Source organism: Giraffa tippelskirchi, chromosome 13 (assembly GCF_054371585.1).
Source record: "Giraffa tippelskirchi isolate mGirTip1 chromosome 13, T2T-mGirTip1v1.2.pri, whole genome shotgun sequence".
Taxonomy (NCBI): Eukaryota; Metazoa; Chordata; class Mammalia; order Artiodactyla; family Giraffidae; genus Giraffa; species Giraffa tippelskirchi.
Window position 1 is genome coordinate 28,261,335 of NC_137287.1, and position 15,977 is coordinate 28,277,311.

At 42.4% G+C, this 15,977-nt stretch overlaps 1 protein-coding gene and 1 long non-coding RNA gene across 51 annotated transcripts in view; one reads left to right on the plus strand and one right to left on the minus strand.

Annotated features, from left to right (window-relative positions):
- Positions 1-15,977, plus strand: part of LOC145532070 (uncharacterized) — a 79,969-nt gene that overhangs the window by 26,567 nt on the left and 37,425 nt on the right. The gene's annotated exons all lie outside the window — the stretch shown is intronic.
- The window catches only part of MRTFB (myocardin related transcription factor B), a 227,198-nt gene continuing 212,020 nt past the window's right edge, over positions 800-15,977 (minus strand). For 41 of the 50 annotated variants that reach the window (XR_014072955.1, XR_014072959.1, XR_014072954.1 and 38 more), the window contains 3 exons: positions 15,699-15,860; positions 8,955-9,015; positions 800-6,243 (listed from right to left, as the gene is read on the minus strand). Coding sequence is in view for 41 of the 50 variants with exons in the window: in XM_081556367.1 (XP_081412493.1) it covers positions 5,708-6,243; positions 8,955-9,015; positions 15,699-15,860 (759 nt within the window). In the remaining 9 variants the exon portion in view is untranslated. The remainder of the gene's footprint in view (positions 6,244-8,954; positions 9,016-15,698; positions 15,861-15,977) is intronic. The other 9 variants (XM_081556377.1, XM_081556376.1, XM_081556390.1 and 6 more) reach the window with 1 other exon arrangement.

Genomic DNA, 15,977 nt, shown 5'->3' on the forward strand with positions numbered 1-15,977 from the left:
CTTAGTCCCTTGGAAGCATCATCCATTTACTGGGCCATTGAGGCGTATCTCTTGGTCCCTAAAAGGTCAAAGATAATGAAATTTCACTGTATGCAGGTGACCAGTGATCTTTCTTTTCTCCCTCTTTGAGGGTGGTAAAATACCCGCTTTCATAATAAGATATTGATATGAAAGCTTTGGCTGTCAATGAAGTCGTACCCATTACTGTTTTATTTCATCAAAACAAAGAGGAAAATATAATAGTGTTCTCAAAACTATATTTTAACCATGGGCTTCGGATTGAAATCAAATTACATCTTTCTCAAAGAAACTGAATTCTAAAGACCATTTCTTTTGGCCTATAAAAACACCTCATATAAATAGTTGCTTTTGAAACGAGGCTGAATTGAAGGATTACCTGGGTCTTTCAGGAATCCTGTCGGTGGCTCATTTATTAGTGTCAAAGTGAAAGCCAGTTTTCTGCAGGCATGTGTGTATGCATTCACCCCCGGCAACCATGGCCTTCGCCAGAGCCCTCATTTGGGATTTCCTTATGACTGTGGGAGAATGAACACGGTTTTGGTGTAAATCTTGGTATGGTCAAGTTCAGCCGCTACCTGTTTCTGTTTGGACCTGGGGTAAGGGTGCACTGGATGTGTGATTCACGGAAGCTGCCTCAGCTCGCCCACTGGCTGTGTCTGGTGACTTGTCTGTAAAGCTTGTTTTGGATGAGATGTCTCGTCCTGGCCTCCCTGCCCCCACCCTGCAGCTCCCCTGACCCACAGCACGTGGTCTTTCCTCTGCACAGCAAAAGTCATAGTACATCAAAATGTTTTTTTTTATTTGAGACACAAAAATGCAAAATTGCTGAGATATCAAACATTTCCCGATCAGCTACAATACGGCCACTATGTACAAAAGATCAGATGATAAATGTGCACACATATAAAAATACAGTATGCATTACCTATGTACAGTACATGTGCAAAATGTATGGCATTCAAACATGATATGGAATTGATTTCAGGGGTGCAAACAGCAAATACAAAGGCATCATGGTTTTTCTTTTAAAAAACAACATAAAGGCAATACATGAATGGACCCCCGATTGCCATCATTTTTTGTTTCTTAAACTAGTGCTTTGATAAGCAGGGCTCTGTAGATTGGTATCTTTCTCCTTTTTTTTCATAGAGTGAGATGCTAAGACATAATGTGACAATGAAAATAAGAAGAGAAACACCTATCTCATTGCATTTCTATTGCAAGCAAGAAAACAAGGAAGCGAATTTCTATGTAGAAAGGAAAAAACTCTATTACTGCTAAATATGTATTATTCTTAACCCAACAAAACAAATCTATACTATTTTACATGAAAACAATAGAGGAATATCTACATCTTTGTGAAAATTATAACCTTAAATGGATAATACCTTTTTGGGACTGATTTTTGAGAGCTCATTAGTCTCAAATTTTAAATAAAAAGTGCCTTCTTTTGGCAAATACTTGGCAATGCCTTTGGTTCCTTTAAAGCAAGTTTGCATTACTAGTAGTTACTCGAGGTTAAGTACTTTTGGTAGCAACTAAACCCTTTCCTAAATGCTTCCTCTTCCTAAGCCAGCAAGTTTCCTTACAGCATGATGTGGAGAGGTAATCGTTACAAGTCTCGGTGATTCTAGAACTTGGTTAAAGCTTTGTCTTAGTGGTTGGCACAGAGCTCTGTTAAAACATGACAGCTGCATTGAGATCGCCAATGACATGATGTATTTGTTTCCAGACAGCACCTTGCAGATCTGAGATTGCCACCCTGTTGTCACAGGGTCGTGACATTTTCTGATGTGATTCACAAAGCAACGTGTTTGAGTGGAGGGGAAGAGCTTGTTTGTAAACATGTGCAGCTTTCTGAATTACAGGCCTCGAATCTGAGAGTTCAGGTAGAGACCCTTCATAATGATGCATTTCCTCAAATACTGCAAGAAAGGGCGAATGGGGACAGACAGAGACCTGCTTATTGCCATGCAGTCACTTCACAAATAAAAACGTAGCCCAGGAAGATCACTGAAGGAGCAAGTTATCAAAAGTTTGAACCAAGAAAAAGAATGACTACATCTTAGTTGTCATTTTCCAGTTTTTCCCGAAACCACGTACAAGATGAGTGGAAACGCAGTGAGGCTGCTCTCCAGATACACACGTCCGCACGTGTGAGCCGTTTCCTGGTGACCCTGACCTTCCAGTTAGTGTTCTCTGAGAGTGTGGGTGGACTGTGTGGCCTCCAGTCTGGGGGCACTGCCTGGTGTCCTGCTCTGGTTGCCAGCGGTCAGGACTGATGTTTGTAGTGACGGGTGGTGACCTGCAGGGTGCTGCTTGTGGACCTGGCTGTGCGGCCCCTGCGGCTCTGCTGAGGATGCTGACAGTCAGTCTCTGGGAAGTTCTTGAAGCAGCCCCCCGTGCCACTGCACACCCTTCGCCTGACTCAGGGCGGGAGCCCCTGGACGCGCCCGCACACGCGTGTGAGCAAGGGGTGCAAACCCAGCCGAGGGCTGTCTGTGGACAGGAATGCGATGGTCCCGGCCCTGGTGGGGACAGCTCTTTTGCCAGCTGTGGTGGCCAGTTTCAGCCTGGGATCCTGCAAGGGACTCTGGAGAAAGCTTGTATGGCTAGAATGATCTGGGGTGGAGGGAGCCTGAGTCAGCTTTGGTGACATACTCCTCATTGGTTGTCACTCAGTGTCCACTGAACTCACAGCTCGTGACGGCGCCGCTACAGGCGGCAGCTGGGGGGACCACATCATGTTGCCTTCACCACAATTCTGAGACTGCATGTCCATGGATCACAGAACCATGAAGTTTGTAAAAAGGAAATTTAAATAAGATCTTAGTGCCATAAAAATATTCATATAAAACAAACACAAACAGTATCTGAGCATGAAGTTGCATGAACTCAGACTGCATCTATGTACACATATGTGGCAGATACTATACAGTAGATTGCACATTTCAGGAAAAACACTAGGACGTGAAGCACGCACAGTGTCCTATGAGATTTTCTAGTACATGCTTTGCTGAAATGTACAAGATGACCACATATGCCTGGACTTGCCAAGGCTCTGCAGCATCTTCGGTGTAACTTTCTGTTCTTCCCATCCTTAATGACGTGACCTGGCACCTATATACACTAGCAAGGTAAGCTTGATACTACTGTGTTTCAGGAGTATTTAGGAAATAAGACTAGACATGAGATAATGTTTCTAGAAGGTGGCTGTCTGCTGGGCAGTATGGTACTTTGCAGGGTGGTACACAACCGCCCCACCCCTCCCCCCAACCACACACATGCCAGGACGGGAGGGCAGGCGGCAGCCGCGAGCGTCAGTAACTGAACACTCCTTGCTGCCTTCAGGGGAGGTGCTGCTGCGTGAAGGTGAAGTGGGCACTTCAGCGATTCATCGTCAGGAGAGAGCAGGCTGAATATAAGATGGCGTTCTGTGCACTGCAGTGTGTGTGTTTGGAGAGCAACCTTCCTGTGGCGTGTTTCAAACCTATCTTAGCAAAGCAATAAGGGGAGCTGAGGGCTAAAGAACAATCTATATACACAGTGTGGGATGACGGAGATAGAAAGTTAAGTCAACAAGAGCCAATACCACTAGCTGTTCAGTTGCCTCCTACAGTCCCACTGATATCTGCTGCTAATTTAATACCCTATTTCAATCTGAATGAATACGATGCTCAGAGTCTAAGTGTGGGCCAGACAAGCCCTGGACAAAAACCCAGGGCCCAGACCTCCCCTAAGAAAAGCACATTCCCGAGTCAGTAGCCCTGGCCCTGGAGACGGGCCCTCTGAAAGGAACCTACTCACGCCCAGGATGCTGACCGTCCTGCTGGGCTCGATCAGAAGGTGGCGCTCTGGTCAATGGTTACTATTTTCCACATGTTGGATGACCAATCTCGAAGCACTCAAAAGACCAACTACAGGCCACACTGCGCCTGACCACCTCTGCCCGAACCATCCAGAAGCCCTTTCCAGTTGGGAGGGCTTTCAACTGAGGGCTCCAGGGCGCTTGGCAACCGAACACTGGGAAAATGGACTTTTCTTACAGAGTAAAATTCACAAACTGAAATAAAAATATAAAGTAAGATCAGTTCTTAGGCAAAACACAAAACCTAGAAATGATTCACAGACTCTTTCCAAGCAATGGGTCAGGCTGCCCGTCACTGTGGGAACATTCACCACTTACCGACCCGCAGAAAACCTGACTGTAGGGTTTACCCAAGGTGAGGTGAGAGCACAATACTCTTATTTAGTAGAAGTCTCCACATAAAGTAGATTTCAGGTGGGGTTTGTTTGTTTTTTTTTTTTTCAGTTATTTATATTTTGTCTTAAATGACGAGCAATTGACTGAAATAATTTTGGAAATCCTGTGATAGTTGGCATTTTAGAAAATTCTGAAACTATCCTACTCAACAAATATGACTTTTTCAATATAAAAACTACTAATAAAACCTCCAGTTTCTCAACCTTCAGCTTGATGATACAGTGAGAGCGCAGGTATGACATCCAGTTACAAGCGTGGAAAACGGTAACCAGGGATCAGTGACAGAGAAGAGGACGGCCAGGGCCAGGGCCCGCCGGCCAACCTGGCGACACCGGGTCACCTGTAACCGTTCTGGGAATGTCCTAGGGGGATGACGGACTGCTGCCTTGCCTTCTCTTGGCAGCTCACCAGCTCAGAAGGATATTTCATGCCAAAGCCTTTTCTTGGTTCTTTGAGATGGGCCTGGTTACCTGAAAGTTAGTCAGCAATTCCTTAAATACGGAAATACACGTGGCTCAAGTACTCTAGAAATATTTGAGTTATTAAAACAAGTAGGACCACTGGGTATCCAATTCCTTACTCCAACGTAGGCTGTACAAATCACAATGTCAGAGTATACATACAAGTGTCTAATATACACATTAAAATCAATGTAATCAACCCGGAGGGCTGCTAAAAGACTTTTCAGTGTTATCAATACACCTGGACTTCTTAGTGTGGATTGTTTACGACAGTATTTTGTAGACATTGTCTGGTTATGGTGAAAGATCTCCCATTTCAATTTAAATCTGGAGATCTGAAGTAAGATTCCCCCAAATCACAAAATAAACTATAACACACAAAAAAAATTACATTGGTTTCTAAATGGAACCAAAAGTCTTCAGCGGGAAGCTGTCATTGAACTGGCTGGTGCTGGCCACTGCCCTTGACCCTGGCTGCATCTTGGGCCGGGCTCAGGCCATTTCTAGGAGATACCCTGTGCAGTGATTGCTCACCTCCTTTCTTTTTGAGTGGCGCTGTCTGCCTTTTATTTAAGGTCTTAAAGTGACCACAGACGTTTAACTGTAGCTGATGACCAGAGGCCCTCGTGTTGCCACCCTGCATACCTTACTCTTCTTCGCATTTTTAATCTAAAGGTACCTTTCGTTCTTTACCGAAGTCTGGAGAAACAGATGAGTCTTCTTGGAGTAGTGTTTTTTTCAGAAGGCTCTGTGCTATATTAAATCACAGGCATTCACTGCTGGATGCAATGAAATGTTTTCAAACTTGGTTTCCAGCCTCTGACCGTCCATCCCATCTTTCTGTGACAACATATTGTGATTGCAATGATGCAACTCTGGATCTGTCTCTAAAATCTGACCTTTTTGAAACATCGTCGTCTTCTTCAAACCTCATGAACTCTGAGACGAGAAATCTGTGCTGTTAGTCCCACGGCAGCGGCAGATCCTGTGGGTCTAGGAAGTCGGCAGAGAACATGCTGGGAGTGGTGGCGCTGAGTGGTGTGAGTCCTGATGACGTGCCGGGCATGGTAATGTCTAACCACTCCATGTTGTCCAAGTTCGAGTCAGAGAGGTCAAGGGACAGGCAGGGGGTACTTGCAGCAAACTGGGCCTCGGCCGTTTCCATGGGTGAATGCGAGGGGTCCAGCACGCCTGAGTGGCTCAGCAGGTCGTTCTGGAGGTCCTCAATCAGGGAGAAGGGCTCTCTGTCCTCGCTGCCGCTTTGCAGGGGAGCGATTTCATTAGCTGAAGGTAGGGTTCCATCCAGGAAGGCTTCGAGTTGGTTCTCTAAGCTAGCAGATAGACTGCTCATAGGTTCTAAGGATATGGGTGGTGCCATTTGGACCTGGGGTGGTGGCCGGGACACCACGGTGCTGACCGGCATTGTGGTGATGCTGGCTGTCACTGGTCTCATTTTGGAGATAGGAGAAGGTTCTTCTTTTATAGGGAGGGAAATCTCTGTGTAAAATAATTCAAGTAATTAGCGATGATTTCGTACTATTTCAACATTCCTATTAATTACTAGGGCACTTATCTTCTCTTTGTGCAATGACTTATACACAGTCCATTTTAGAGTTAGGAAGAGATTGCTACTGGTCAGGTGCAGCCCTTGATAAATGTTAAGGTGATTATGGTGATGGATAATGTCATTAAATTTATAAACATGTAAGTTGATAGCATTCTGATGTGCTTTCAATTCTTTACGGTAAGAGTAAGCATTACTAGCAGTCTCTATCAGTGAGTAGGAGTCGATGGTTTTAGATTATTTGATTTTGGGGTCCTTATTCTCAGTCACTGCAGGCTGAAGACAGCCTCCTGTCTCCCGCCATAGCTCGAATCAGCTATGAGCAGATACCACCCTTACAGTGAATGTCAAAATGGATACCCCAAGTTTGTGCAGGCATGATGTACAGCCTTCCTGTTATGAAAGATCTAATGATATTCTTTTCTCTTTTTTATTATAGTTGAACTGTATGCCCAATTTAGCCATTTACATTTTATATAAAGTTGTTAAAAGATACAATGTTCTCTTATGTCATTTCTGAGTTAAAGCAAACACATCATCTCCAAGAGACGGTGGATTACTTATTTTTTCTTTTTTGTTTTCTGAGTTTTATCAGATCCTTAAGATTTTATACAATGTCTTAGGAAGCACTGCTGCTGCTGCTCAGTCGCTTCAGTCGTGTCCGACTCTGTGCGACCCCACAGACGGCAGCCCACCAGGCTCCGCCGTCCCTGGGATTCTCCAGGCAAGAATACTGGAGTGGGTTGCCATTTCCTTCTCCAGTGCATGAAAGGGAAAAGTGAAAGTGAAGTCGCTCAGTCGTGTCCGACTCTTAGTGACCCCATGGACTGCAGCCTACCAGGCTCCTCCGTCCATGGGATTTTCCAGGCAAGAGTACTGGAGTGGGGTGCCATTGCCTTCTCCACTTAGGAAGCACTAGTTACGTGTTATTCCTTGTCAGATCAAGTAGCAAATTAATGGACCTTCCGCTCTAGATACCAATGTTCACTTGGCTATATACATTTGAATGAAGTATCTTTTTTTACTTTCTTATGAGTATTTGATTGGTTTCATTTATATGCAGATACACTAGGAAACATGGATTAATAATCACTCTTACAATTAAATGATTGGGATGCATCAACGAGAGAAAGAACTTATAATTTGATTCCAGTATGTGAATTGTCAACTGTGTGTACTGTGTATGTTTTTAGGATAGTTATGTTGCTTTTCATTATCTGTTGTCAGCTCTAGAATTGTTTTGAAAGCTGAAAGTGCAACCTAAATAGTTAGTTTTACCATGAATGATTTAAATCTCTGTTCTCATTATCACTAGTATTAATATATAATAACATAAAATAATATACTCATTGATACTTTGTCATAAAAAATTATCCCTTTTAGAAAATAATTCAATTGTTAGTGTGACTGTCATACTTTAGTTTCCAAGTTTAGGCTGTAAACATTATTCTTTTTAATCATTTCAAGAAATCTTTATTTTAACCAGATTTGGCAAAAAGCATTTTATTATTTTTTTTAACCTTAAATTAAGTTATGGAATGTCTATTTCTTTAATTTTTATCATGAGTTTCAATTATTTTGCAAGGCCAACATAGTTCTTAGCAAAAAAAAATGCTATTTGCACATACAGATCTGTAGTCAAATATCAAGAATTTTCTGTTATGTCAAACATTATGACAAAATCACTAACCTCAAAATTAAATAGAACCTGCTATGAATGGAGAAATTTTGATCACAATTTTAAAATCTGAATAAAACTCCTTCATCAAGGTAATTTGAGAATACTTTAGAAATATTCCAAAATAGCATTTGAAGTTTTGAAATACTGAGTTTATACTTACTTTTAGAGATACGTAAGTTTAGGCAGAGAGATCCTTGAATTTTTTTTTTTTTGTGGTTAACATTCCCTTATTCCTATTTAAGATGACAAGACTGTAAAAAATCTAAGATGTTCAATCATGTGTTGAAAGTGCTTTGCCTTTGAATTTTAGTAAAGCTACTTGGGCCCAAGCTAGGTAACTTGGTTTTTTTAAAAAATTTATTTATTTTAATTGGAGGCTAATTACTTTACAATATTGTGGTGGTTTTTGCCATATATCGACATGAATCAGCCATGAACATACATGTGTCCCCCCATCCTGAAGCCCCCTCCCACCTCCCTCCCCACCCCACCCCTCTGGGCTGTCCCAGAGCACCAGCTTTGAGTGCCCTGCTTCATGCAATGAACTTGCACTGGTCATCTGTTTTACATATGGTAATATATATGTTTCAAGATAACTTGGTTTTTGCGAAATAACACACAAATTGGAATGCTTTTATCCCATCACAACAATACACACTTGGAGCAAGTTTTGAAGTTTTTCAGTGTGGAATTGAAATATGGTTCTACTGTGCTGTCTTGAGATGGCCTATCTTTTTCAACAGGTATACATCTATTGTCAAATCTATTATATTACTGTGTTATACTGAAACAATGGCTTCTCCATTTTAATAGCCTAAGTTGAAAAGATTTAAAAGAATAAAGTGAGGTAGAATTAGAATAATATGTTTCTCAGTACTTAAGAGATGTGTGGTGGGCTCTAGAGGAAAACTGCCATAGACTCGTGATAAGACTCTCCAGGGATCTGATGTGACCTTGACCTACCTCCACTTTTAATGAGGATGTCAAAGAGGTCGTCCATCTGCTGACTGTGTGCATTGGAAATCTACAACAAAGGAGAATATACATTAGCTTTCTTTTGTACAAACCTGGGGGCATTAGACAACTGGGAGCACTAGCAACCTTACAGAACATCCAGTCTAATCTATCCTTCAATAATTCTGAAATTCTGAGGTCTCTTGAGACATGAAGTCCCACAGCTGGTTAGTTAATAGAGCAAGAATGGGGTGCACACCCAGTTCAGATGACTTATATACACTTATCTTCTATCACTGTTTGCATTTTGAGAGGCTTCTAACACTCTCTTCTAAAAATGTCTTCATTCATTTGCATTTATGTAAAAATATATGTTTAAAGGTTTCCAGCCTTATTGAGAGTTACCTGACATACAATAAACTACACTTACATAAAGTAGACAATTAGGTAAGTTCTGACATATGTATACATCCACAAAACTATCAACTCAATCAAGGTAATGAACATACCCATTTCCCCTGAAGTTTCCTCATGCTCTTTTGCAATACTCCCTTCAGCCCCCAGGCAACCCAATGATCTGCTTTCCTTGAATACAGAAGAGTTTACATTTTCTAGAGTTTTATATAAATGGAGTCATACAGGTTGTACTTTTGGCAGAGGGATAGAGGAGGCTTCTTTCACTTGACATAATAAATGTGAGATTTATCCATGTTGTACAGTACAGTAGGAGAAGTTCATTCCTTTTTATTGCTGAGAAGATCCCACTGTATGGAAATATCAGTTTGTTTGGATTGTCGGCACTCTTTGGCTATTACAGATAAGGTTGCTGTGAACATTTGTGTACAAATCTTTGTATAGACACGTTTTCTTTTTTCTCTTGGGTAAATATTGAGGAGTAGAATGCCGGAATCATAGAGTAGGTATATGTTCAACTTTCTAAGAGATGGCTGTTTTCCAAAATTATGTTGTTTTATATTTCCACAGCAATGGATATTTCTAGTTATTCTCCATTCTCATCAACACCTGGTATGGACAGTCATTTTAGACACCTAACAGTTAGCAGTGGCATTGCATTGTTGTTTTAATGTGCATTTCCCTAATGACTAAGGATGTTGAGCATCTTTTCATGTGCTTATCTGCCATCTGTGTATTTTCTTTGGTGAAATGTCTGCCCCAGTCTTTGGCCAGAACTTCTTATGCATATTGTTTGCATGGTATCTTTTTCCAATCATTTCTTTCCACCCTTGTCTTTGTATTTAAAGTATGCCCCTTGTATGTGCATATCAGTTCAGTTTGGTTCAGTTCAGTTGCTCAGTTGTGTCCGACTCTTTGCAACCCCATGAATCGCAGCACGCCAGGCCTCCCTGTCCATCACCAACTCCTGGAGTTTACCCAAACTCATGTCCATTGAGTCGGTGATGCCATCTAGCCATCTCATCCTCTGCCATCCCCTTCTCTTCCTGCCCCCAATCCTTCCCAGAATCAGGGTCTTTTCCAATGAGTCAACTCTTCGCATGAGGTGCACAAAGTATTGGAGTTTCAGCTTCAACATCAGTCCTTCCAATGAACACCCAGGACTGATCTCCTTTAGGATGGACTAGTTGGCTCTCCTTGCAGTCCAAGGGACTCTCAAGAGTCTTCTCCAACACCACAGTTCAAAAGCATCAATTCTTCGGCGCTCAGCTTTCTTCACCGTCCAACTCTCACATCCATACATGACTACTGGAAAAACCACAGCCTTGACTAGATGGACCTTTGTTGGCAAAGTAATGTTTCTGCTTTTTAATATGCTATCTAGGTTGGTCATAACTTTCCTTCCAAGGAGTAAGCGTCTTTTAATTTCATGGCTGCAATTACCAACTGCAGTGATTTTGGAGCCCTCAAAAAATAAAGTCTGACACTGTTTCCCCATCTATTTGCCATGAAGTGATGCGACCAGATGCCATATCTTAGTTTTCTGAATGTTGAGCTTTAAGCCAACTTTTTCACTCTCCTCTTTCACTTTCATCAAGAGGCTATTTAGTTCCTCTTCACTTTCTGCCATAAGGGTGGTATCATCTGCATATCTGAGGTTATTGATATTTCTCCCGGCAATCTTGATTCCAGCTTGTGCTTCCTCCAGCCCAGTGTTTCTCATGATGTACTCTGCATATAAGTTAAATAAACAGGGTGACAAAATACAGCCTTGACGTACTCCTTTTCTTATTTGGAATCAGTCTGTTGTTCCATGTCCAGTTCTAACTGTTGCTTCCTGACCTGCATATAGGTTTCTCAAGTGACAGGTCAGGTGGTCTGATATTCCCATCTCTTTCAGAATTTTCCACAGTTTGTCGTGATAGACACAGTCAAAGGCTTTGGCATAGTCAATAAAGCAGAAATCGATGTTTTTCTGGAACTCTCTTGCTTTTTCAATGATCCAGCAAATGTTGGCAATTTGATCTTTGGTTCCTCTGCCTTTTCTAAACCCAGCTTGAACATCTGGAAGTTCACGGTTCACGTATTGCTGAAGCCTGGCTTGGAGAATTTTGAGCATTACTTTAATAGCGTGTGAGATGAGTGCAATTGTGCAGTAATTTGGGCATTCTTTGTCATTGCCTTACTTTGGGATTGGAATGAAAACTGACCTTTCCCAGTCCTATGGCCACTGCTCAGTTTTCCAAACTTGCTGGCATATTGAGTGCAGCACTTTTACAGCATCATCTTTCAGGATTTGAAATAGCTCAACTGTGCATATAGTAGTTATCTACTGCAGTATTACAAATCAGTGCAAAGAACTTAGTGGCTTAAAACACTAAGTTTCTAAGGGTCAGGAATTTAGGGATGGTTTAGATGGGTAGTTCTAGTGTGGGTTTTTACATGATGCTGTAGTCAAGATTCTGGCCAGGGTACAGACATCTCATGGCTGCAGAATGTCCTTGTAAAGGTGACTTACTTCATGATGACAAGGTGGTTGATGGGAGGCCTCAGTTCCTCTTTACGTGGGCCTCTGCAGGGTGCTGCTGGACTGTCCATGTGGCATAAGAGCTGGCTCTCTCCACAGCCAGAGATCTAAGACAGCACAAGTTGGGTGGCTTTATGACCTAGTTTCAGAAGCCACAAACCGTCTTTGCTGCCAGTTCTATTTGTTAGAAGCAAGTCACTAAGTCCAAGTACACAACATACATTTGGGTCTAATTTTCCATCTATTCTGATAATTTCTGCATTTTAACTGTTATTTATTCTACTAGTATGTTTTACACAATCATTGATATGGTTAAGTTTGGGTTTACCATTTTAGTATTTGTCTCTATAATATTTGTCCTGTTTTTTGTTCCTCTATGCTTGGCATTTAAAAATATTGATTTTTTTGGAACTCTAGCTTAATTTTTCTATTTTTAAAAAGCAATAATTAAGTTGTTACTGTAGGCATACAATATATACCCTTAATTTTCCATAGGCTACTTGATGTACCATTTCCTATAAAATATAAAACCCCAGTAAACATAAAGGTCATTGATTTCCTCCATCTTTTATTAGTTAATTTTAAGTATTATAGCTATATATTTTATAAACCCCTCAAGATAGTGTAATATCTTATAATACAGGTTTTCTAGTGATGAATTCTTAATTTTTCCTTCTCTGCAATAATCTCTAAGAAGGAAAGTGAACTAAAGGATATTTTTACTTGATAGAGAATACTGTGTTGACAGTGTTCTCCTCCTGCCCCCTACCCCTCCACCCAAGAACTTTAAAGGTGTTGTTCCATTCTCTTCATGCTTCCATAGTTTCTGATGGCAAGTCCACTGTAAATCAAACACAGTTGACCCCTGAACCACACAGCGGTCAGGCGAACTGCCCTCCTCCCTCGAGCAGCTGAAAAATCCATGTATTATAGAGTTGGCCCTCCATATCCATGACCCTGCATCCATGGTTCCAACCAACCACAGATTGTACAGTACTGTACTGTGTATTTATTGAAATAAATCTATATATAATGGATCTGTGTGGTTCAAACTTGTGTTGTTCAAGGGTCAACAGCAGTTGTTACCTGTGTATATTGTATTGCTGTGCTCTTGATGCTTTCAAGATCTGCTCTTTAAATCTGGCTTTCAGTAATTTCACTATGATATGACTAGGCCATCTATTTATCCTGCTGGTGTTCATCAAGCATCCTAAAGCTGTAAACTTGTTTTTAATCATATTTGTAAAAAATCTGATCAGTATTTCTTAAAATATTTACCTGCCTCATTCTTTCTTCCTCTCCTGGGACTACCATCATACCCATGTTAGACTGTTTGATATGAAATAATAGGTCTCTGAGATTCTGCTCACCTTTTCCTTAATCTTTTTTTCTGTTATCCAGACTGGGTAAGTTCTACTGATTTTTCTTCAAGTTCACTTTTTTTTTTTTAACCTCTGCCACCTCCATTCTGCTAAGATGATCTATAATTTTTTTCATTTCAGACTCTGTAATCTTTAGTTTTAGAATTTCCATTTCATTAAAAAAGTCTTTTCTATATCTGCTTACATTCTTTCTCTTTCTTTTTTACAAGTAAATTTTCTTTTACATTATTGAGGATAGTTATAATAGTTGTGCAAATTCTGTGACTCAAATCAGCTGGGTGTTGGTCTTAGTTGATTGCTTTTTTCCCTTGAGAATAGGTCACATTTTCCTGATTCTTTGTATATTGCCGTGTTGTGAATGGCTGTCATGGATACAAAGTTGTGGAGACTGTATTCTGTTATTTTTCTCAGATGAGTCGTTTCTTTTATTTTAGTAGGCAGTTAACTCGGGTTAGACCTGAACTGCAAAATGTTTCTTGGGCAGAAGTTCCAATCTCAGGTCAGATCTTCTGTCTTTAGCTGATCTGCTATGACTCTAGTCCATACCTATGTGGTTTAGGGGTCACCCAGAGATGTGGGCAGCCAGAATTTGGGGATCTCCTCTCTCAGTTGGGAGTAACCCAGAAGGGGAAGAACCAGTCTTCTGGATTCCCAAGGCATTAAAAGCTGTGGTTTTTCTACCAGTAACCTCACCACTTAGCTTGACCCCAGAGTAAAAACAGCAAAAACAGAGCACTCATGCCATGTAACTCCCTCTTAGTGCAGACTTCTGAGAATATGACTCTATCTGTTCACTCTTCAGTGACTTTACTATGACCAGGCTTTATAGCTCTTATTTGTGGGAAACTGAACTGGTAGGGCCTTCCTTATTATTCAGTAGTGGAATTGAAAGTCTACGTAAATGTATTTTAAAAACCTCATTAATCCCTGGACTTTAATGCTCAGTGGTATATAGAGAGGAATTACAGATAGCTACTCATCCAAACAGATCCTGACTTCCTGAGTCTATATGCACAAGCCAGAGACAGACAGAGGGCAGGGATTAAAATCAGCTCTTAGGTTAAGGTGTGAGGATGAGTCTGTGCTGTTACATTGATCAACTAAATGGTACATAGCAACCTGTATGTGAGAACCAGGTTTGGAAGGATTTTCTTGAAAATATGTCCCTTCTGGATCATATTTGGAGAAGGACACTCCAAATATACACTCCAAGGGGATCACAGTCTAGTCCAGCATCGTTTGTTTCAATTCTTTTTGCGATATCTAAACCAAGTTCTGAAATTCGGCTTTCCCCTCACAAATAAACACCCCTGCTGAGTCTGGAACTAAAGGAACATCTTACAACTAGAAAAGTTATCTTCCTTTGGTACTAAGTGGATATGAAGAAGCACTGGAAACTGTTTGCTTCCTTGAGGAGGCAGTCTGCCCCAGGCACTCTGCTTGCGATCTGTGAGTGTGCCAAACTGGGCCCTGCTGCTGGTGCTGAGCAGTATCTGCTGGGGCAACCAAGTAGGTCAAGGTGGTTACGGCATGGCCACTGCTCCCTGGAGAGTTCCGAGCCCTCGGCCCTACACACCCCCAACTGCATGTGAGGGCCCCACGGAGTCGCACATGGGCTGTGGGGGCGAGGAGAGCAGCATGACCCTGCAGGCTCGTCTGCGGTGGCTGTGCGAGCAGACGGTCTAGCTCTCATCAGCATGCCTCCCCGTTCACTGTCAGCATCCATGCAGTGGTGTCAGGTCCATTCCCTGCAGCCTCTCATGAGGCTGACTTTCTTCCTTGACAGTGAGTTGAGTTTTAAGCTGAGATAGGCGGCGAGCCCAGGCATGTTCAGAGTAAGGTCTGATGTGGCTGTCATCATTGGGCAGCCGAGGCCAGATGCTTTTTATAGACAAGAACTCTGCCTTTTCCCATCTCCAGAATAGATACGGTGGGGCCAGGAGGGCCTCAGTCTGTCCTTCCGAAGTGCGTCTGCTCAATACACAAGCAGAGCTGCTCATGTGGGCTGGCCTGAGGGGTAGAGGGTGCTGGCGGTGAGGGAGCAGTGAAGAGGGACAGAGCGGGTGCAGTTGCTGGGTGCTCTACAAGGCCATCCGGGTGGGAGGGGGTCAGTTTGATGCTGGCCTGACAAATGGTGGTTTTAGGAAAGGGATCTGGATAACACCCGTGCCCTAGTCACACACATACACATCTATGCTTCACATGACCCGCCTCTGGCTCTGAGGGGAAGTTAAAAACAAACACTGAAACTCTGAGTAAGTAGGAACTGCAGTCTATGTGGCCACTGAAAACCCCTGGGAGTCTTCCATGTGAATGATATTTTGATTTCAAATAGCATTTAAAAGGCAAGCAAGGCTCCCAGTCATGAACCTTTTGTCTCTTGGGAGGCAAGTCTGTCTAGACCAGGGGTTCAAGCTCAGGAGGACCTACCTCATTGGAGCCCGGCCTCCTCACCTCTGGATGGGAAGACTGGGCACTGCGCGTCTGCTTGATGGCTTCCTCATAGCGGGGAGGGTCTTTCGTCTTGGGGACTGGACTCCCAAAAAGAGAGTGCTGGACCACAAACTGCTGGGGCGGAGGGGGCGAGCCGGGCTGCGGCAGACAGAGGAGGAACTGGTTAGCTGGGCTTGGGCAGTAGTCTCTCCCCCACTGGGGGTGCTGGCGGGCAGGGCCACCTTCACTGTGCTGACTTCTTAGCTGCCGCGGAAT